This window comes from Rousettus aegyptiacus, unplaced genomic scaffold (assembly GCF_014176215.1).
Source record: "Rousettus aegyptiacus isolate mRouAeg1 unplaced genomic scaffold, mRouAeg1.p scaffold_m13_p_10, whole genome shotgun sequence".
Lineage (NCBI taxonomy): Eukaryota > Metazoa > Chordata > Mammalia > Chiroptera > Pteropodidae > Rousettus > Rousettus aegyptiacus.
In genome coordinates, this window is record NW_023416285.1 from 99,114,710 (window position 1) to 99,136,312 (window position 21,603).

At 55.7% G+C, this 21,603-nt stretch overlaps 1 protein-coding gene across 1 annotated transcript; it reads right to left on the bottom strand.

Moving 5' to 3' along the window:
- Nucleotides 1–1,682: 1,682 nt before the first annotated feature.
- GTPBP4 (GTP binding protein 4) lies at nt 1,683–17,307 on the bottom strand. Its single transcript, XM_016162204.2, has 17 exons — nt 17,151–17,307; nt 16,195–16,365; nt 13,664–13,767; nt 13,447–13,583; nt 12,552–12,652; nt 11,421–11,513; nt 10,629–10,820; nt 10,486–10,551; nt 8,477–8,566; nt 7,658–7,768; nt 6,296–6,373; nt 5,964–6,015; nt 5,420–5,520; nt 4,579–4,776; nt 3,609–3,674; nt 3,174–3,317; nt 1,683–2,386 (listed from the first exon to the last, which is right to left on the bottom strand). The coding sequence occupies exons 1-17, from the start codon at nt 17,196–17,198 to the stop codon at nt 2,234–2,236; spliced, it is 1,905 nt and encodes a 634-aa protein (XP_016017690.1). The 5' UTR covers nt 17,199–17,307; the 3' UTR covers nt 1,683–2,233.
- Between the last annotated feature and the right edge of the window lie 4,296 nt (nt 17,308–21,603).

Consider the following 21,603-nt stretch of genomic DNA (forward strand, 5'->3'; position numbering starts at 1 on the left):
GTCGTACAGTATTTGCCTTTCTCTGTCTGGTCGAATTCACTCAGCATAATGCCCTCAAGGTCCACCCAAATGCTGTTGCAAATGGCAGGATTTGATCCTTTCTTGTCTGACTAAAGGTCCATTTTAGACAGATCACGTTTTCTACAAACATTCACCTGTCACGGATGCTGACGTTGTTTGCGTGACTTGGCGAGTGTGGTTGCCACCGCAGTGGACATGAGGCAGGGGTGTCTTTTAGAGATCCTGCTTTGAATTCTTTTGGACCAATACGACTGGGAGCGCCTGGTCACAAAAACTTTCTTGAGGAACCTTCACACAGCTCCCGGAGTGGCTGCGGCCCTCACGTTTGCGCCGGCCGTGCGCGAGGGCTCCCTCTCCTCCACGTCCTCGCCAGCATGTCTGCTGTCCCCTGGGGAGCGGCCGTCCTGACGGCGTCAGCTCATCGTGGTCTCAACCTTCATTTCCCGTTGCCAGCGATGCTTAGCGTCCTTCCGTGAGCATGGCCTTCTGCATATCTTTGGAGAATTGTGCATTCGAATCTTTTGCCCATTTTGTAACAGGTATTTTTTCGTCATAATTGAGTTACAGGAGTTCCTGTTATATTCTGGGTATTAACCTCACATAGATATTTGCAAATACTTTCTCCCATTCTTTAAGTGGCTTTCTTGCCCATGACGTCCTTTGATGAGCAGATTCGATACGGTCCCATTGACCTCCTTTCGTCAGCTGTGCTTCCCAGCTCTAGAACTATTTCGGTGCCTTTTGTCTTCCCTTTATTGACGTTGCTATTTTATACATAATTGTTTTCCGTGTCCACGTCTTCCTTTAGCTCTTAGAACGTAAGACAGCTGCTTTAAAGTCTTTGTCTAGTAAGTCCACCAGCTGGTCTTCCTGGGGGACCGTTTCGGTTTATTTTTCCCTTTAACGAGCCATGCTTTCCTGTTTATTTGTAGGCCTCGTGATTTCTTTTGTTGCTGAAAGTGGGACATTTGAATCATGTACCGTGGTAATCCCGTAGATCAGACTCCCCCCTTCTTTTGGGGATCGTTCGACCCTGCGCCAGCCTGCAGTAAGAACGTAAGGTCCTCCCGATTCTTTTCTGATTGTGCCTTTCACCAGGCCTGAGTGCTTTCTAAATTCCCCTGAACACAAAGCTGCTCTTTAAAGTCCCAATCCTTAAATGTCTGGCCCCTAAAACGGACAAAAAAAAGAAAGATGCAAGGGGGAATAGAAGGCACTGGCCCTTTAAATTTCCTGAATCTAACTCAGCTTATGAATCCCAAGCGAGGGTCCCCCTCCGCCGTCAGGAGCAGCTATCGGCAACCAGGACGCAGAAGCCCGATGTCTGGGGGACACACCCCTAGTTCCCACTGCGCTCGGGGCGCACTGGCACACACTTCACAGTGACTCCCACTTAAAACAATTAAGAACAGACCCCTGGAGGTACTCCTGTGACAGAGCTGGGTGCTTGTGTGTTTCACGGAACACGTGTGAAGCTCGGCGACAGACCGCAGGGCAGGTGATGCCCACACTCGGCTGCTGGAGCGCCTCAGGCCACCTGCCATCCCGTGGGGAGGTGTTTCTGCTTTTAAAACAGAACCGTTTTTTCCCTCCTTTCTGGTTTGGCCTAATGGACAGTGATCTGTAGCTACACCAGAAAAAACAAACCCCAAAAACCTAAATGATCAAAACTTTTTTCTCTTAGAAGTTTATTTTGGGTCGACTGGCTGAAGACAGATTACAATGGTACACGGGACAGGAAGAGCGGAAGATCACTTAGTGCCGGCATTCCGCCACCGACCCGCACTCACCCCCGCATCTGCGGGGCAGGGCTGGCGGCCGCCGCCGGCGTTCACAAGTGGAGATGTTTCCTCTGCAGAAGAGGACGATTCACCTGCACTGACCCAACCGCAGTGCCCTCTTGCTAAAGAGAAGATTTCTCTCCGTCACAAATGAGTCACAGCAATAAATCTTTTCAGTTCTGCAAAGCCGATGCCACCAAAGCCCACTACTGAGTGCAGAAACCAGGGTCTCCTCCACGCGGCTGCGGCACCACGCAAACATGGACGTCCCCTCGCTCTCAAGGGGGAGGGGCGGGCGCAGCTGTCAGGAAAGCAACAGGGCTTTCGGCTGCTCACTGTTCCGTTTACGGGTCCTGACTCCAGCTTGAGGAGCCATCTTGTCCCAGAACAAGAAGCCGCAGCCTCGCCCGCCGGTCCGGCTGCGAAGGACGCTATCTCCTGTCCTTTTTACCGGCCTTCCTCTTCCCAGAGAGTAAGTGCTTGGGCTTCATGTCAAACACGTGCCGGTCCGCCTCCCCCTTCCTCCCCGAGCGGTTCATCTTCCTCTGCGCTTTCTTCATCATAGTCTTGGTTTTCTTCACCATCTGCAGAGGGGGACAACACAGAGCACGCTGACGACCGAGCCTCACCCCCCGCGCACTTCCGTCGCCCCTTCCCCAGCCGACGGCCGCGGCCGGCTGCGAAGGGGAACCCGGTGAGCCCCTCGCCGTTCTCCCTCGGACGGCCCGCGTGGGCGGGAACTCAGCCTGGGCACGCGGTGGCGGGAGGCGCGCCCGCGCACCAGCTCCGTGCCTGCCCGGCCGGCGCGTCTACCGGAAGGTCGGAGCGCCCCTGGACTGAGGGATCGTGGACAACGCACAAACTCAGACGCAGGCCCGTGACGCCGCACGGCCCACGTCTGCCCAGTGGCAAAGCCAGCTCGAAGACCCAGCTCCCTAAAAGGCGGCGCTGGGCTTCCACGCCCCAGACTGCCCGCCGCCTCGCCCAGAGACTTGCTCCTTTCCCACACTTTCAAAACACTCAAACAACTTATGCGTTTATGTAACAAAGTATCAGCAAGAGCGACTGCAGGCCCAAGTGCCTCGTCCAGAAGATGGACCGAGACGGCTCTCCGGGCTACTTCCCCGCACAGCCCCGCCTCAGTGAGGGCTCCAGGCCACCGGGGGCCGACCGTGCCCCCAATTGCTGGGGCCTAGGCTCTGAGCGCCTGGTGCTGTGTGACGCCATGCTCCGTCCACACGGCTCTGGTGTGTGCACACGGCCGGGCCCCTGCAGGCCCCGCTCCAACGATCGCCACGCGGCTTTGCCAGGCGCCTTTGAGCAACCAAAAGCGGAGGCCAAGTGCTACTAACGCACATCACGGCAACTGACCTTGGCGTCCCGAAGACCAGAGACGTCCCGCGGAGTCCGAGAGCAGCTGCGACTCCGGGCGACGGGTGTGGGCGCGACAGAGTCCTCCCGCTTCCTCTTCCTGGTGACGCTCCGAGACAGTCTGGCCTGGACCGCATAGTGGGCCTGGAACGCACAGAGGGCTCTTCAGCAGGAGCCGAGTCTGGGGCGCCACCCTGACCCCCGGCATGGCCCCTTGGATCAAACGCCCGACCTGTCCCCCGAGAGGGACCGACACATTCCGTCCTCGACCAGCTTCTTCCAACCACGCTCTCAGGCCAGGAGGCCCCGACGGGAAGACCGGCCGCTCCCGCCTCGCCCTCAGTGGCCTGTGACTGACAGGGCCTGAGGCCCCGGGGTTCCCTAAGGCACAGCTGCGCCCAGCCACGCAAGTATCAGAGAGCACCTCGCACTCACGTTCTCATCGCCACCCACGGCAACCCCGAGGCTGCGCATCTCATCCTCCAAGGCTTTCCGCTGAACCTGAAAGGCCGCAGAGAATGTTTATTTTAAGCAAAGTCAGTCTGAGGAAATGTTTACGGAAACAAAACTCGGGAAGATGTGCCTTGTAAATGGCTCTGTGACACACTTCTCTCAGTCGTTTACGTGGGTTCGTGTTTTCGGGCAGCTGCCACGTGCAGCGCGGTGCACACTTCATCCTGAGTCCTGCACAACTCTACACGGGTGTGTGCGCATGAGGCCACGGAGGCTGAGGTCAGGTGACAGCCAGGGGCACACTGAGGCCGGCACCTCTGCATCCGCTGAGCACCACTCACGTGCCGTCGCATGAACGGTGCCAAGCACAGGAGCACCTGTGAGGGGTCTGCAGTACTGTCCCTCTCCTGCCTGTCTCACGACAATTTAACTGTCCCTGGCATCATCCTCTTTCTTTGAGGACTTATCCCCAGCCTCTGCCACAACTGTGGTCTGGGGACGACCGCTGGACCTGGCCTCACCTGCCACCCTGATGAGAATGTGAGAAGACCCGACAGAGATAGAGCTGAGAACTGGCAAGCCCTCAGACCTCGCGGGCCCACCTGCGGCTCACGGTCCCTGGAGCCGACAAACTGTCTTCGTGTGTACACGAGATCGGGTTTTTTCCATAAATTACAAACATGAGTCCTGATTAACAAAATAGTTTAAGAATGAGAACGTGTTAACTAACAAACGTGTTAACCTATAGGTGCAAATCACAAATTCGGATCTCACTTTGTACAACTGCAGAATGGTTGAATCCAACAGTTCTAAACTTTGAAAATCAACAAACCAAGAGAACGGGGCGAGCGCCGTGTGTGGGCGCACAGGTGGAGACGCTGCACCGGGCGTGACCGCACGGGGACCCGCCCGCAGACAGGCAGGGCACCTCGCCAAGAGGCGCGAAACTTGCCTTCTTAGCTGTCCGCGGCATTCTGGGTCCCTGTGTGTCCTTCTCTTTGGACTGCAGAATCTTCAGCTTCTTTTTTTCTCTAATTGCTTTCGCCAGCTGTCGGATCTCCCCCATTTCTTCGTCGTCACTCTCGGGCTCACTGTCATACTCGCCCGCAGCTGCCCTCAGCTCTTCCTCTTTCTCTAACTCCTCCAGTTTCTTTAAGAAGAGTAACGAACAAAACCGACAATGGAAAACTCAGACACGCGTGTGGGACCTTCGCACGGGAGCCAGGGTCCCCGAGCAGCCTGCACCCGTCGTGCCCCAGCGCCCCGGGAGCTTCCCCGCCCTGACGCCGCCCCAAATGCAAGCTCGCTGGCGGTGCGGTTTTAATGGAGTGACACGTGCATGTCATCACGACCCCACGGACAGACGGCAGCAGTCTAGCCGCCCGCCTGCCCGCATCGCCACCGCTGTGGAAGCACGCGGTGGCGGGCTGGGGAGGGCGCCGCAGGGCAGGTCACGGGCTGCCCTGAACCCACGCCGAGGACACGGCGCCACACAGGGTGACACACGACCTTTGTGTTTTAAAGATGAAAGAAACTTGCAGAAAAAGCCAACAGGGAGGGGACCAAAGCAGGAGGCAGATGCCGACGAGGAGGACCTATGTGGGGACAGCGCCCACCACAGGGGGCAGGAGCCCGGTCGGCAGCGCTGGGGCCTCCGGGACCCCCAGGCAGGAGTGGGGTGACGGGGGCGGGGAGGCTCGGTGGGTAGAAAAGGAACGAGGGCGACAGACACAGGTGAGCCGGAAGTCGGCTTCCACTTCCGGGTGGCCACGTGAAGAACGAGTCACACAAACCTGCATGATGTCAGGGTCGATGTAATCGGCTACGTTGTGGCCTTCCCAGATCTCAGGTATCTTGTCGTGTTTTTCGGACAAATTCATTATATCCCAGTACTCTAGAATTAAAAAGAAAAGTTACATCTGTAGTCGTTTTCGGTATCTGCAGGTACACGTGCCACAACGAGTCGCGCTGCCCCGTGAAGACACGGAGCGTCTGCGTCCGACCCTGCACGAGCGAGGCACGTGCTCCTGACTCGCTCCACACGCCCCGCGGTCTGTCGGCGCCATTCGATGGAGCGACCCCAGGAGGAGAGGAAAATCAAAAGCAAGGCACGCTCGAAGCCAAAAGGCACAAACAATGGTCTTCGGACAGGATCGACCTGCTACGGAAGCCGCAGACGGCCCCTCATCCGGCAGGACGGCAAACCTCAGGGCGGGGGGCTCGGACCCCGCCTGCACGGGACCGCTCCCTAAGGAATCGCCAGGACGCAGGACGGCAGTGGCCGGCCAGCCCCCTCACACGGAGACACTTCACGCAGCGATCTCACGCGGCCCTTACTCTGAAGATCCAGAACGTAATCATCCCCGAGCTCCAGTTCAATATCTCGTTCCTACAACAAAAGACAGAACACTCTCGGTCGCAGCTTGACCTTGCAGGGCCCCATCCCTGTGCCTTAACCTCTCCGACCTGAAGGCCAACCTTCCCCCGCCACTTCTGGCAGCAGAGCCGTCCTGACCCTCCTGACCCCTGGAGGGACACACCAAAGCAGGGACCTTTCACAGCCCTGCCCTCAGAGCTTACAGCGAGGGCACCAGGCGCTAAGTCCCCAGCCCTCACGCGCACAGCTCCCACCCTCCGCGAGTGAACGGGTGAGGACGACGGGGACCCACCCTCTTCCTCCGGGGCTCCCCGGTCTCCATTCTCCTCCTGCGTGCCACCACTCCCTCTGGGATGAACGGGGGCCTCTCCTGAGAAGACAGTACCAAAATGTTCATGTAAAAACGCCTTGCAGCACAGAAACAAAGCACCAGAAGAAATTCTCCATCTGCGGAGGAAATGCAAAACCAGGCCCAGACCACCGGCACGCCGGCAGGTGATCAGGGGGACGGCGGAGGGTGGGGGCGTCGCGCGGACCCCGCAAGCCGGCTCTAGAGTTCACTCGGAAGATACGAACGTCACGACTGCCGGGGACAATGACAGAGAAAACCATACCGGGGAACAGAGCAGCTCGAAGAGTAAGAGGGACCCAGCACTAAACCTGCTCCCTACTGCCACCCCCTTCCTGGAACAAAATAAACCCAAAACCTGAGTTGATTCAAAATGGGTAAAATTAAAAAAAAAAAAAAAATTAAACCATTGAAATACAGAAGAAACACTTCTGTAATGGGCAGTAGACATTTCTATGCATGACACAAAACCCAACCATGTAAAAAATGCCAATGTACGCTAATTGCTTAAAAACATATTTTAAGGTTAAAAAAAAAATTCCCCTCAAGGCAAAAGGCCAACAACAAGGCAAAAAATGTTTTATAGGACAATACAAGAATCTGATTTCCTTAATATAAAAATCAGACGTTGACGTGAAGTGAAAAGGCCAAAAAGCTCATTGAAGTGCTCCCTGCACTGGTTGTTGAATCCACCACAGCTAAAGCGCCTTTGCCGAACGGTGGTGTAGCCAGGCGCAAAGCCACACGCACTTCCGGGGTGCGGAGTCAGAATCGGATGCTGGCACACGCGTCCCAGTGATAACCGCTGTGCCTTAACCACTGTGAATCCGACCAGACTGAGACGCCAACGCCCACCACCAACAGCCCACCACCAACAGGGAGCCATCAGCGCAGCACACCTCGATGACATTTCCAACACCACACCGTAAAATCTACTCTCTCTATATATTTGCAAGGAAAAACGAAGAACTGGGTATAAAGATGTCACTTGAGCACTGTTTATGATGGCAAAAAACCAAAAAATTTAATATATTTCTGTTTGAAATTTTTTTTTTAAATATACTTTTGTAGCAACAATTTTTCTGGAAAACTGAACAAGACAGACTTGGCAGTGCCTCTGGTGGAGGGACGAGTAGGTTCTCCCCTGGCACCTCATACTCATGTCACCTTTTGACTTACGGGGCATCGTTCAAGGCCACACGTGAACCCGTGTGCGTGTGCGTGTGACCGGACCGGAGGCCCCGGACGAAGGCACGCGCGTGCCCACTGCCCCGTCCCGAGGGTTCTCCGCGCAGGCGACCTCACCTTGTCGTCTCTTTTGTTTGGCACGGCCAAATGCAATCTGTTCAGCACCTCGTTCACTTTGTTTCCTTTCATTTTGGTTTCGACTCGATGAGCCAAAAGCCTGTCACAAGCCTGAGAAGGCACAAACAGAGACGCGGAGTCACAAGGCACCCCGCGGCAGCCTCCTGTCACAGCATCCTGGAGGGGCCAGCACGAGGGTATGTTCCAACATCTGGAACCTCATCTGCACTTTTGCTCAGCACTGTTTTCTGGTGGCTGTAAGTCCTGGGGGCTCCAAAGGTCCAGTAAGTCCGCTGGGGCAGACTCACCCTCCTTTGACCTCTCCAGAACAGGCCGCACCTGCAGAGCTGCCCCGAGCGCCCCCACGTCCCCTCCTGGCCCCATCTCCCTCCAGCGACTGGCGCTGCTGAAGCGCCCTCCCTGGCTCGAGTCACGTCCCACCTCGGGGCTTGGGGGCAACTAAGCAGGAGGGAAACCAACTGTACCAGCTGCCCCTTCTTTTCATTTCAGGTAAAAACACCGAAGTGAAAGCGTTAGAAGCCTGTGACATCCACCAGGACACGCCTCAGGCTGCTCCCGCTAACCGCGCTTCCTTCCACTTCCGGACAGGGTCCAGAGAGACGGGGACACAGGCGGGCAGGAGAAGCAGCCAGCAGTGGGCGCTTCGCACAGGGAGCGCCGTGTGTTCTCAAGGGCCCGCCCTCAGCAGGGCGAGTGGACGAGGACAGGCCCCAGCCGGTGCCACTGCCGATGCTCGTGCTGGCGACAGCGGCCGACACTCGGACGCCAGAGGAAGACAGAAGAGCCTCTGACACCCACCTCTGTTTTCACTTTAATGACCCCTTCCTCTGTCAAGGTGCTGGTCTCCACCACAGGAAATCCTTCAGCCTGCAAATCCGTAAATATCTTCTGGGAATACAAAGAAAAATGACACGTGTTATTTCCAGGTCTCTGCGAACAAATCTTACTGCTTCTCCAATTGGCACTGCCGTTTACTTCTTAACTCTTTCGAAAGATGACTTCCAAAAAGTTTTTTTATTTTCCCCCATAACCTTCTGTGGTTGCTAAAATACAAATTACTGGGAAAATCAACGAGACTACTGCAAGCAAACCAGAAGCGTTCTGGCATGTTCTGAGACATCTTACTCTCCAAAAAGACAGTTGGAAGATCAGATCAAAAGATGGGTTTTTTTAAAAGAATGTTTCAAAGCCACTTTTTAAAAAACATCTGGTCTTTGTACCGATGAGAACTTCTTCGAGAACACCAAGGAGACGCCTACATGTCCAGCACCTTTTAAATCGCCAGACTCCAAGAGAAGGGACCCCGCTGCGCATCGCCACCAGCCGCAGCCGCAGCTGCAGCCGTGACCACAATCAAACACAGGTGACCGGTTCCAACTGTTCAGCTGGCTGCCCTGGAAAGGATCCGTTTCCCCCCTACAGCGTCCACCCTGCGGGTCAGACCCCTCCCTGCAAAGAGCACTGGTCCTGGGGATGCCGGGTTGGCGAGCCAGAGCCACCACACACTGGCGTGGGACCCGAGTAAGATGCTCTCTGCACCTGCCTGAGCGCGAGGTGACAGCCTCCCCATCGGTAACCTGCACTGTGGCTCCGACGAAGCCAGGGCACCGGGGAACAGAGGCTCCACGATGGCGCCACCCAGACAGTTATCGCCACAGCACCCGCTACCCCTTGGGTCCCTGCCCATCACTGCGAACGGCCCGAGGGTGCCACTGCTACTACCGCATCCAGAGAGGTGGCCGCCCCCCGGCACGCAGCCAGGCGGTAAGGCCGATTCGAGCCCATGGACGTCAGAGCCCGAGCCTCCACGTGATAGTCCCTTGGCCTCCCTGGTACCCTACTGTCCCCTCCTCTACCCTTCGGCACTTTTAACCCCCAAAACAGAGACTACTCAAGAGGTACCTGGTCCCCTCTGAGACAAGCGAATCCTGACCAGGCCACATGGCCCGAGGAAGCTGCAGGGCTGTCTGAAAACCTGAAATGCCACCCAGCCGTGAGTGGCGTCCACATCGCACGGAGAGCCAGGCAGCAGTTTGCGCTTCCTCGAGACCCTCCTCTGCCTTCTGAGTCTGCTCAGGAGCCGCTGCCAGGCCGAGCCCATCACCCTGCCGTGGTGGCTCCCGACCTCCAGCGTGCGCCCAGCACCGGGGGCCGCTCCAGCCCGGGCCACTGGGTCACGGCCCACGTGACTTGGTGGGTCTTGCCTCTAGGACACGTCAGCACAGGAAGGCGACGCCAACGCTGGTCGGGCCACAGCCTGAGAACCCCCGTGCTAGCACAAAGCCTGTCCCGGCCAGACACCACTGACGGGGCTGCAGGGTCCACTCCGTCTGCAGAACCAGGGCCACAGCCCCGCCCCCGGGATGTGCGGCAGATGCGACAGGTGCCAATTCCAGGAAGCGTCGGGCACCTGCGCCTTCGCCCCGTCCCCAGCCCACTCCGCCAGACCGCGCAGAGGAGCGCGGCAGCACGGAGTCCCCTGCTACCCAGAAACCGATTCTGAAAGGACGGCCCGTGTCCCCAAACGCCCAGGGCCTGTGCTGCACGCCCCGTTCGGCCCCTATGCCAAGACAGTCCCCCCCCACGTGGGCTCGTCTTCCGTCACACGCGCCGATGTTCCCAGCCTCTGAACACGTGGCAGTTGGGGAGTTTCCGATGCAGCCACTGACACCGTCCTTACAACACCGGGTCTGCTAATCTACCAAGGACATGGCCTCGACTGTGACGGGGAAAACCGACGGGCGTGACTCTTGCTTCTCACCTCTGTTCTGAGACCTGGCAGACAGACTCGCGCCGGAGCGACTCACCTGGCCGTCTTCGGGGAGCTCGGCTATCCTCCGCACGTCGCACTTGTTGGCCACGACCACGAGAGGCTGGACAAGAACACAGGCGGTGAGGTTGTGGCCACCTCCCCATGGCAGGTGGGGCTGGGGTGCTGCCTGTCACTCACCTTGCCCACAAACAGAGGCCGGATGTTACGGAAGAGCTCCAGCTGCGCCTGCAGCCCGTGCCCACACTGCTCGGACACGTCCATCACGTACAGCACGGCGGCGCGCAGGTGGGCCAGGGCCGTGATGGCCTGCATCTCGATGGTGTTCCTGTCCTCCAGCGGCTGGTCCAAAATCCCTGGGGTATCTACAACCTGACGGCCAGGTGTCACACTGGAGCACACGGGCTCACATGCCCACCGTCCAGCACAGCCGACGGCAGGCACGCACCTGAAACCACCTGGACGAGACCGGCTGACAGGCGCAGGCCGCGCAGAGCCAAGCCACGAGGGACGGGAGGGGCGCGGCCTGCAGAGCTCGTTAGGGAGCCAGCGAGGCCCTGAGCCTGTCTGCTCGGCGACGTCACAGAGCTGGGGCCTGGGCTCGCTGGCCAGCACGCCCAAGGGACAGGCGCTCCTGCACCGCTCACACGGCGAGCCAGGCTGTGGGAACAGACTGCTTCACGCTGCTGAAGCTGTTTAGCAAACGCCACTTCTAATGGTGGGTCAGAGACGGTGACGGGGACTTCTGCCAACAGCACCACCGTTAACACAATGCAGAGCCTTCCTGGTAGCTGGCTGCCCCCGGGGACCCTGGCAGAGAAATGAGAACCCCCCTTCTGCCACCCCAAGTCTAACCCGCTCCTCGGCCTCCCAACCTGTACACCAACGCCCCGACAGACGGCCGGGACCCAGGACTCAACCCCTCCCCAGACACCGGGACGCGCGCGCGCATCCAGAGGCACACGCTCTCACCTGCCAGCGCAGGTACTTATAGTCCATGTGTCCGACAAACAGAGACTTGGTCGTGAACGCGTAAGGCTGGACATCCACATCCGCTCTCGTCACCTGCAACCAATCAAAACAACCACAGGCATTCTACACCTCACGATCTCAAGCAGCATGAACGCGGCTCCGCCATGCTGCGAGACCGTTTTGTAAGAGAAAACCGAGGCGGACCTCCACCGCTGAACTGCGGGGCTAAGTGACAGCTCGCTGCTCAACCCCGGCTCGGGGAGGAGCTAAACCTGGTGTCAGAAAGGCAAGGAGGGCTGTCGCCAGGAGGACACGCGCCAGCTGCTTCTGTCACCCCTTGGCCCAGGAGAACTTCCTTTGACGACAGGAACATCCTACATCTGCACTGCCCACGTGGGGCCTACTGGCCCCCCGCCGCCTGATCTCTCAAAATGTGCTCAGTGTGACTGAGCAGCTCATTTTTACACCGTTTCAATGTACTTGATTTCAGTGGCTCCATCGTGCCCCACAGCACGGCTGACGAACACTGGAAATACCAGCTACGGCACTGCACAGCTTCGGCTTGTCACCGTGTCAGCACGGCTTGGGGACAAAATAAAACCCCACGGACCTGCCTAAAAAAAACCTGCTCTTGGTAGTGAATAGCCACACAAACACAATTTTTTTTTATTGGCACCTGAGCTGCTGCTGGTTTGAGATGATGTTTCAAAAGCTGTTTCTACTCTGCTCAGTTCCCTCAAGGTCAGCTGACTGTCCTGAAGCACCATGTCACTTAAGGAGTGCCCTTGGGTCTCAATAAATAAACTCATGCGTGTAAACTGTGGCTCAGCACTTCCCACCGCATGGGCCGAACGGTGTATGTGAAAGCTGACAGAGCGCATGTTCACAAAAATGTACTTAAACATCTTAAATTCTTTGGAAATTTGCACCCAAGAACCAAAAAAACGGTTACTGTGACAGCAACACGTCTAGGTGTGACGGACCAACCCTCCCCCGGAAACGGCGGGTTTTAAGCCCAGTGTTTTACCAACTGGAAACTAGCGGACCCCTCCCTCCATCCCACACAGCTGGGACGCAGTGTTTTGGCCGCAGGTCCTCAGTCACCTGCGTCACCATCAGAGACAGACTGACCTTATTGATGAAGCTGGATTTGCCGACATTCGGGTACCCACACAGAAGCAGGGTTCGCGTGTTTGGGTCAATAGTTGGCAGACGGGACAGATGCTGACGCACTGGGAGAAGTTTAAAATAAACGTGCTTAATTCCACAAGACAAACACAGAAACTCAAAGCTGAAGACCTGCCTGGCTTCATCCCACTCCGGGCTGGTGGTCGTGTGACCCTCACCCCCACATTCGCAACACGAGCCACGAGGAAGACACCAACCCCTCATCAGCCGGAGTGCCGCGGCCCACAGGACAGCAGTGCAAGGCCCGCCCTCAGCCCCACGGGTCCAGGGTGGGGCCCCAAACACATGGCTCAGCAGCACCCACGTGGCTCCACGTGGCACCACAGCCAAGTTTTGAAATCTTGTCGCAAATACATGCACGTGAAAAGTCACTGAAACGTTTCGATAAAACCTACCATGTTAACTCAGAAACTGCCCTATTACATAAAACTATCGGGTGACAAAACTGGAGTGGCGGTTTGGTGCTATTAGGTATTATAAAAGAAGCACTTAAAAACTAATTATAGTCAATGAAAAAAGTCAATAATAGATGAAACTATGGATTATTCTATTTTAAAATATATTTTTGGCATTTTCCCATGGTTTATAATGTATATGCCTTACCTATTAAATACGATACACAAATTTTCTTGATAGCACTATTAATGTGTAAACAGTATTAAGTGTTAGCTGCTTTTTCAATAACTGACCTATTAGATTTCTTATAGGTTAGGTTGGGAAAAATAACTCGATCCTCTCCTCTCTAAAAAACAAAACGTTTCAAAAAACACATGGTCAACAAGGACCAAGGACATGAAGAGAACACGCGCAGCCCGCTCCTGCTCACGCCCGCCCGTACCTTGCTCCAGATACTCCAAACTCTGCCTCTGCCTGCGGATCACGGTGCACATGCGGCCCAGGGCGGCGCGCTTCAGCTGCTTGCAGCGGTACAGGGAGTCCCCGTACTTCATGAGCCGCACGTAATCTTTGGCAACACTTAGAATGAAAAGAAACACGTAAGTTTCTTTCACTTTTGACAATAACTTGAAGTATGACGTACCAAGATAACACCTTACTTGTCCACTAAGTTTTTGGCAATGTTTATCTGCCCCAGAGCCAACTTGTAATGGTCCTTGTCATAGAGGATGTTCATCAAATCCGCATAAAATGGATGAATGTCCTGTAACAGAAAAGCGAGGGGTCAGGCTGGCAATAGCTTGTCGCCCCTCTGTGTAAATGACACTCGAACAACCATCTCCTGGGGAGACAGGCACACCACTGCCCGCCCCAGCTCTCCCTCCCGGCCAGCGCCGTCTGTTCTGAGGACACAGGCAGTCGCAGGGAAGCCAGCCCGGCGGCCGCTTCCGCCCACCCAGAGCTGTCCCGAGAACGCTCCCTTACCTCCTTCCGGGAGCTGTCCCCAGACCCCGACAAGGCCGCGCCCCACCTGTGCACCGGACCCCACCCCTCACAACGCAACGACTGGGCTGCAGTCTTCCCTCCCCGCCTGGCCATTCCCATCGGCCTGCAAACATGCTGCCACTTCCCCCAAGGTCTAACATGCTGTGACACTCCCGTGAAGCCACGACCCCTCCTTCCTTTGCTCCTCTCCTTGGCAGTGCCCCACCCCGCACCCCCAGGAACCCGTTCCATTCTGGACCGCCTCTAACGTGCCACTGGAACAGCTCACACCAGTTACCTCCAGCTGTCCCTCTATACCACAGAGCCCTTCCCACACGAAGGGTGGCCAGCCCCTCCTGATGCGTCCACTCCCCTCTCAGACCCTGTGGCTCACACTCAGGTCCTGGAGCCCCCTTTCCACGCTCACTTCCTGGGTGAGCGTGTGTAGGCTCGCACACCTACACATCTCCAAGTCCCACCCCCCCGGCCCCAGGCCAGACACCTCACCTCTCTCAGGTGAACACACACGAAAGCTCACATGGTCCTCAAAGCACAACCCTCCCGCCTCGGGAACAGTGGCACCGCTGTCCAGGGCCCAGGCCCACTCCACAAGCCGCCTCTCGCCCTTCAGGGTTCCCCGAGGCCAAACACTCCTCAACCCCTTCGCCACCTCCAGTCAGCTACGTCGCACGCAGACCTGGGCTACCCGCCCCCACAGGCCAGGCACTCTCGAGGAGCCAAGTGGCAGGCTCAGCTCCAAAGGCGCCCTCCCCCCGAACCCCAGATCTCTAGTCCCCCACCCCCCAGACTACCTCCCAGCACTGGCCCTGCTCCACCCCTGGGTCCTTTGCACCAGCTTTCCCCAGAGCCGCAGGCTCAGCACCGTACTTCCTTCAGGCCTCCGTGACACACCTGCGCAGGCGCTCCCTGCCCTCTTACTCATGTGGCACACCAGGTGCCTGCACATTCACAGTCTCCCCCCGCAGACAAGGACAGGGGCTTTCTTTACTACTGCTGTGTTCTAGTCCCTAGAACAGTACCTGAGACACGGCAATCACTCCATGAATAACTTACTCCAACTCTCTACTCTAAAATGATCCTCAGAGGACACTAAAAAAACCTAAAACAGGAATAAATGCTCATAAATTTGAACCTGTAATATATACAAAATGAAAATACCAAACATGAAAGAGATGAAACTTACGACCACAGAAATCTAGTACTAATTAGATCAGTGTGCTTCCTGCCATTAGATTAGTTTAGAACAATCCCGTTCTTCGGTCTCTTTCAGCCCTTCCCACAGGACCCTCCCTTTCCCAACAAATGATCAGCCCATTCGACATGCATCTACTGGGCTCCGGTATTAGGTCCCAGAGAGAGAACACGTGCCTGTCCACAGGCAGAAACTTTTGGTTTCTAAACACGCCTGTATTTTTCTTTGAGTAAGTCATCGTTATATTTTTATATACAAAAGAAACTCTTGTCACATAAATTGACCTCTTCTCTCTCCTTCGCCGATATGTGAGGACGACTTTGGGGCACTGACATTTAGGTTCTCACTGCCTGCTAGCCCCACGTCCTTCACCACCACGTGACCATACACAGGGACCCCACGGTGTCCAGCTAGCTTTCTACAGCAGCTAAATAAATGGGAAAAATGCACTACGCAGCAGTACCGAGTTCAACCTTCCTCACTTAATGGAGAAGTCAGAGCATTCCCCACGTGATTTCTTCTCACTGATGAAGAAGGCGGTCAGCGCTGAACTGACCGTTACCGGCTGATGAACCAACTAGTCCATAGACAGCAGTAGACTTCAGGCAACTGACCCAACTTGGGCAGGAAAAGGAGCTTTGAGAAGAGGGAGGTAAGGACGCCACACAAGGTGGCAAGCCACCAGGGCCTGGGCCTGGATCCCGTCACGGCCTGGAAAGCTTGGGTTGACCCCTGCGAGCTGAGGCTGCAGAGCCTCCAGAGGCAGCTCTCTGACCTCTTAGATGGGGCACGGTTGGGGGGGAGGAAGAACTTAAGAAATCAAAAATCCTACGTTCCATTCCCAGCTTTGCCGCTAACTCACTAAGTGAACTCTAACGAGCCAGTTATTTTGTCTCCTTCACTATCTGTCAGATGAGTGGACCCAACTGGTAAACACCAGTTATCTGAAGGTTCACATTTGCATAACCATCTGTAGCCTCCAGAGTCACTTACGTCCAATTTGGGGAAATCTGTTAGAATCTGTGACAGTCTGTCATGGTAATTCTGTTGAGTGAATTTGACTTTTCTCATGTAAAAATGTCTAATGCGATGGATCTGGTAATGTTTATGAATAACTGTTGGAGTCTTCCGTTGAGTCTTCGATAACGTCAGGTCAATAAAGTCCTGCAATTAAAAAACATGAGGCAGAGTTACACCAAAAAGTCTACTTTTCATTCACTTATTTGAAACCTTCGGCTGGCGGAAGGTTAATCTAGATGTCACTAGATTGACATCTAATAACACTATATGTTTAAAACTACAGACACTTTTTCTAACTACATCTTTAGTCCTTTATATACAACTCTGTTCACCTTTATAGTTCCTGCCCTTTAAGACACATTTAGTAAATGGCTGTTGAAACAAATTTCATCCCAAACTTCCTTTGATCTTAACTTCCAAATACTTTTGAAACTTAAGTTGTCATACAACAGAAGCATAAATCAGAAAAAATACTTAAAAAAGACACAACCCTACAATCCCAATTTGTGCATCTCTGACTTTGAAAGTGCATGAAACAACGAGTAAAACTAAAACCCACTGGTTACAACTCCCTAGATGACCGAGGACAGCAGGGCTGTGCGCGGACCCCCTGCAGACGGACCAGCGGTCAGAGGCCCACAGCACCGTCCGCGCCGGGAGGGGCCCGCCGTCCGGCCTGGGGTCTCCACCTCCTCCGTTCACCAGCTTCTGTGAACTCCCAAGGGGCTGGTTTCAACGGTATCTGAGGCCTGAAGTTTCCCCAGACTGCCTTCCTCTTCTCGGGGCGGGACCCGTGTGGGCTGCGGGGACCCTAACCTGAGGCGTGACCCCGCCGCTCTGGGGCACCGCCGGCCCCGGCCCTAATCCCCAGAGGACATGGCCTTGCGGGGCCGAAGAGGAAAGAGAGCGCGAAGGCTCCCGGCGCCTACCTTGGCGGAGGGCACCACCGTGATCTTCTTGAAGTTATAGTGCGCCATGCCAGCGGTCGGCCACGAGGAACTAAAGCCAGCGAGCCGAACTTCCGCGGAGGGCGGGACTTCCGCGGAGGGCGGGACTTCCGCTCGATAGCGTCACTGCCGGGCGCTCCCTGCGCCTCCCTCGCACGGCCTCCGCCTCGCACAGCGCCCCCGCCCGGCCGGAGGTCTTCCTCGCAGGAGTCAAAGGGCTGGCGGGGCTGGGCCGCGGGCACAGCAGGGAGGGGCCGCGCGGAGGTTCAGTCCCTGCCACCCGGGGAATCTGTGCTGCCGCTGCCCCGCTCGGCTCCGGGGCACGTGGCTCGGGCTTCGGGGATCTCAGAGGGTTCCGGCGATCCGAGGGTCCACGGCGATCTCGGGGGTCCGGGGAGTTGGGGGTCTTGGGTGTGCGAGGATCTCAGAGACTCTCGGCTATCTTGGGGTTTCGGGGGTCTCGGGGGCCGCGGTCGTGGACGCGGGGCGCGGTGGGCCCGCAGCGAACTCCCACTGAAGCGCGTCTGCGGGAGCCAAGGGGAGCCCCCCTCCCACACCCGGAAAGCGCAGCGCGAGAAAGGCAGGCTACATGCCATCCTCGCTCGCGAACATCGCCACAGAAATTTTAAATAAATAAATGTTATCAAGCATGCAAGGAAAGCATTTGACGAAATTCAGCATCCATGCATGACCGGAACACTTGGCGGAAGAGTAAGAATGTCTTTCTTCCGGGAATCCACCGAGCAGAACAAAACTCTGCAAACGCCAGGTGGAGGACAAGGAAAACGCTCTATTCTAACCTGGGAGGAAGATTGTCGCTGAGCTGATCACCATTACAAATGCTCAGAGTCTCCACGTAGGGTTCTGCATTTCTGATCGCTCTAGTGTATGTTTGACCTCTTCTACAACAAAAATTTTAAAAGTGTTTCCTAGGCCCTCCAGTTCCTGAAACCCTGATCCAAGAATTCACCACTCACACCCAAGAAGAGGAAGAAAATAAATATGAGGGAAATGAAAGAAAACAAATGAAATGCATGGCTCTGAGCAGCAGTACAAAACTACTTCCTTGAAAAGTAACAACCAAATGCCACTGCGGCCCGTGCTCACCTTTCTCCTACCTGGCTTTCCCCCTGCCCGAGGCTCCCCTGCCTCCTGGCTGGTTCCCACCTTTGCCAACAACAGCCTTTCTTCTCAGCACTCTCAGGTGAATCAAGCAGTGACACTGTGGACTTCCAGCCCCCTTCAGCCTCATCGTGGGTGGATGTCTGTGGTGCGAGAGCCTGAGAACCTGGCCGTGTTCAATTACACTGCTTATGGGAAAACATGTTTCAAAGTCTGAAATACCAGCCGACAATTTGCTCCTAAACCTGTTATAACACAATCCTGTGAGAACTGCCTGGACGTTGAAAGTTAAGTCAGAAGTAGAGACCGGGTTCCCAAGCTCGGTGTCATGACATCACTGTCATAGCGAGATTTGTTACAAGCAATTCTTCACACTTATAATGTTTGCGGTGATTTCCTTTAATTTAAATGAAATAATGCAAACTGGAGACTCCCTGTAATGTGGTTCATCGGGGTTTCTTCATGACTAGGGAACGAAAGGCCCCACTCCAGCAGTTACTGTAACCCATGGTCCGCTTAGTTTGTCTGAAAACCGTAGTTTCTGCACACCCACAGAAGTGTGTCACAATTATGATCAGAAGTGCACCACTGCAAAATGGTGTTGACAAATGCTGTGTAGACGACCTATCAAGTTACAGGAGAGAAAGGCCGGGCACTACCAGAACCAGAGATGGCGGGTGCGTTCTGCACCCTGGTGGGTCTTGGTTCAGATGAGGAGAAGGAACCTGAGGTGAGGGGAGCGGCTTCCAAAGGGAGAGCAGACGGCGTTCCACTGAAGTTTGGCTTGGTTTCATTGTTTCCCACATGAGGTTAGTGGGTAAGGCGTTTGACCCATGCCAGGCAGGAGATGAAATGATGGCGAAATGTTTTCTTGGGCACTATATACAAAATTCTCAGAAGGGAGGGGTCATTGCTGGGGCCTCAACGATATTCACACTATCCGAGCACCAGCTGTGTCCTCTCATTGACTCCTCAGGCCCAGAAGGGTCCAGGGGGAGGGGTCATGACCTGGGGGTGGGTGCTATTGTTACCTTTTGTGCGTGAAAAATGACACCTGGAGACCAAGTCTCCAGACCTACCCAAGTCTGGCAGCCAAGACAGGAGACAGAGCCAAACCCAACTCCCTGACGTCAGGGCTTCCTTCCCAGACTCCGCAGACCTGCGACAGGGGCCTGGCAGAGGCAGGGAGGACTCCCCAGCACTGAGTGGCAGGCATCACATGTCTGCACAAAAGGCCTATAAGGTTCTTAAGAAAGGGGGCATTAAACCACACAGGGAGTGATGGCACACACCGTTTTTATTTTATTCTTTAGTCGATGACGATTGTTTGGCTCCTGCAGCTTCTGCCAACTGGAAGCTAATGGCAGCGCATTGTACCAATTGAGCAATTCCCTGGGCCAGTGGAGACTTAACAGCCTTTGAAAACAGCATTCAGTAGTTGACAAATGACCATCTGGTGAGATGTGAAGTCATTCAGAATCACCCTTGGAGAAGCTACAGAGGAAATTTGTTTTGACAAATATTGACAGGCTGATGGAGCTGTTTTAACAGACACTCTAAAAAGGGAAACGACATCTAGCCAGCTTCCAAGAGAAGCCCTTGCACTGACTACTCGGGGCGGCCAGGCGCTCACCTACTTGCAAATCTCTGTCTACTGTCTCGCTTTTCTCAGACTCCAGGATCATCATTTCTTCCCTGGGCCCTGTTTGTGAAAGGAATAAACTGAACCCAGAAGGGAGCGTGAGGTGAGGTAAGAGAAACAGCCACGACTCCCACCTCATGTGGAGAAAAGGTCAGGGTTTAAAGGTGGCAGCTAAGAGTGATACTGAACCTACCTGATACTGAAACGGAAGCGTCTTCCCCAAATGCTCACCAACCGCTGTGGTCCGAACCACCCCCCACCCCCGCTCCCACAAGTTCACTTGTCGATGGTGTGAGGACGGGGGGCTCGGGAGGTGATGCGGTCACAAGGGTAGAGGCCCCGTGGGATCTGGGACCTTCTGAAAAACCCCTTCCTTCATGTGCAGTCACGGTGAGAACATGCCGCCTATGAATCTATAAAATCATAAAAATTATTCGGTTGTGTTTCCAGCGCCAACGCCAGTGTGTTTCACAAACAGCTTTACGACCATGGACACTGCTGAGTGCCGGGCGGGCCGGTTGTGGTCGTGACCGTCGGCCAGGGAGGGAACGGGCTCAGCTGAGGCGGACTGCCCCTTTTTGTACACAGAGGACGGTTCCGCTCGCGGCCTCCTGGCTGTGGGGACACCGGCGGGTGGCCTGGCCTCATTCCGGCTATCCACCTGGGGGCAGGGTAACAGCAGGCATCCGCGCGAGGCCCATCGGTTTTCATAAATCGTCTCTAACCCTCACAACAGGTCTGCGAGGGCTTTAGGATCCCCGGTTTGCGGACAAGGAAACCAAGTGTCACTTCCTGTTCCACTGCGCCCGGGCCAGGTGCGGCCGGGAGAAGCAGCCGGCAGAGAGCAGAGCAGGAGGTGCGCCCTGCAGACGGGCAGGTCCTGTCTGTGTGGCTGGTGCTGCACGGCCGCCAGGCGTCTGCCGAGTCACTCATCGTGGCCCTCGACCAGCTGCCCCTCCCGCGTACCCTGTCACTCAGTGTGGCGCCCAAGCTGGTGTTCACCACGCCAGACCCGCTGGTCCAGACGGTCGCACCAAAGGTGCCGCGCCTGCGGGACCGCGTGGGCCGTCGCATGCCGCCCGCACGCGAACCTCTCCCCCCCTCTCGCTTGCCCTGCGAGGTAGCCCGTGGGTGTGAGGTTGTGTCTGGCTTGGTTCGTCTGTTGGACTCTGGGAGGCTGTCATCACACCAGCGACTACCAGAAGCCTGGCTTAGTCCCAAGGATGGGAAGACTGGAGAAAATGCCCTCCAAAAGTTGCACCCCACCTAACTGCGGGCTGTCGGGACAGAAGGCTTCATCACACCCCAGCGTGAACGACAGGACACGAATCGCGGCAGGCTGTACTGTTTCAGCTCCACGTATCACTGTTTGCTTGAGACAACAGAGGAGAACGCGGTACTCATGAGCGCTAGGCCGTTAACACCTCGTCTGCGTAGCTTCCGGACAGTTTTAACTACAGCACGAGTAAGAACGTTCACAAGTAAGACGTTCGCTCACGAAAACCAGCCTGGCCGCGGCCAGAGTGCAGGGAGGCAGAGGCAAATTACGCCCATATTTTTGAGCGAGGGCTGGATGAGCAAGGCAGGCCCTGGGCACTACCTGGATTGTCCAATGACCGTTGCCCTGCTGAGACGCCAGTGGTGTGAGCTGTCCCCACCTGCGCTGCCCGG

What these genes read in the sequence shown, in the direction of transcription:
- GTPBP4 (XM_016162204.2), bottom strand. Translation starts at nt 17,198, where the DNA reads ATGGCGCACTATAACTTCAAGAAGATCACGGTGGTGCCCTCCGCCAAG. An exon ending in TTTGGAGTATCTGGAGCAAG is followed by an intron (nt 12,653 to 13,446) that starts GTACGGGCGGGC and finishes AACTTCTCCCAG; the next exon opens with TGCGTCAGCATCTGTCCCGT. An exon ending in TCATTAAAGTGAAAACAGAG is followed by an intron (nt 7,769 to 8,476) that starts GTGGGTGTCAGA and finishes GTGCCTTCTCAG; the next exon opens with GCTTGTGACAGGCTTTTGGC.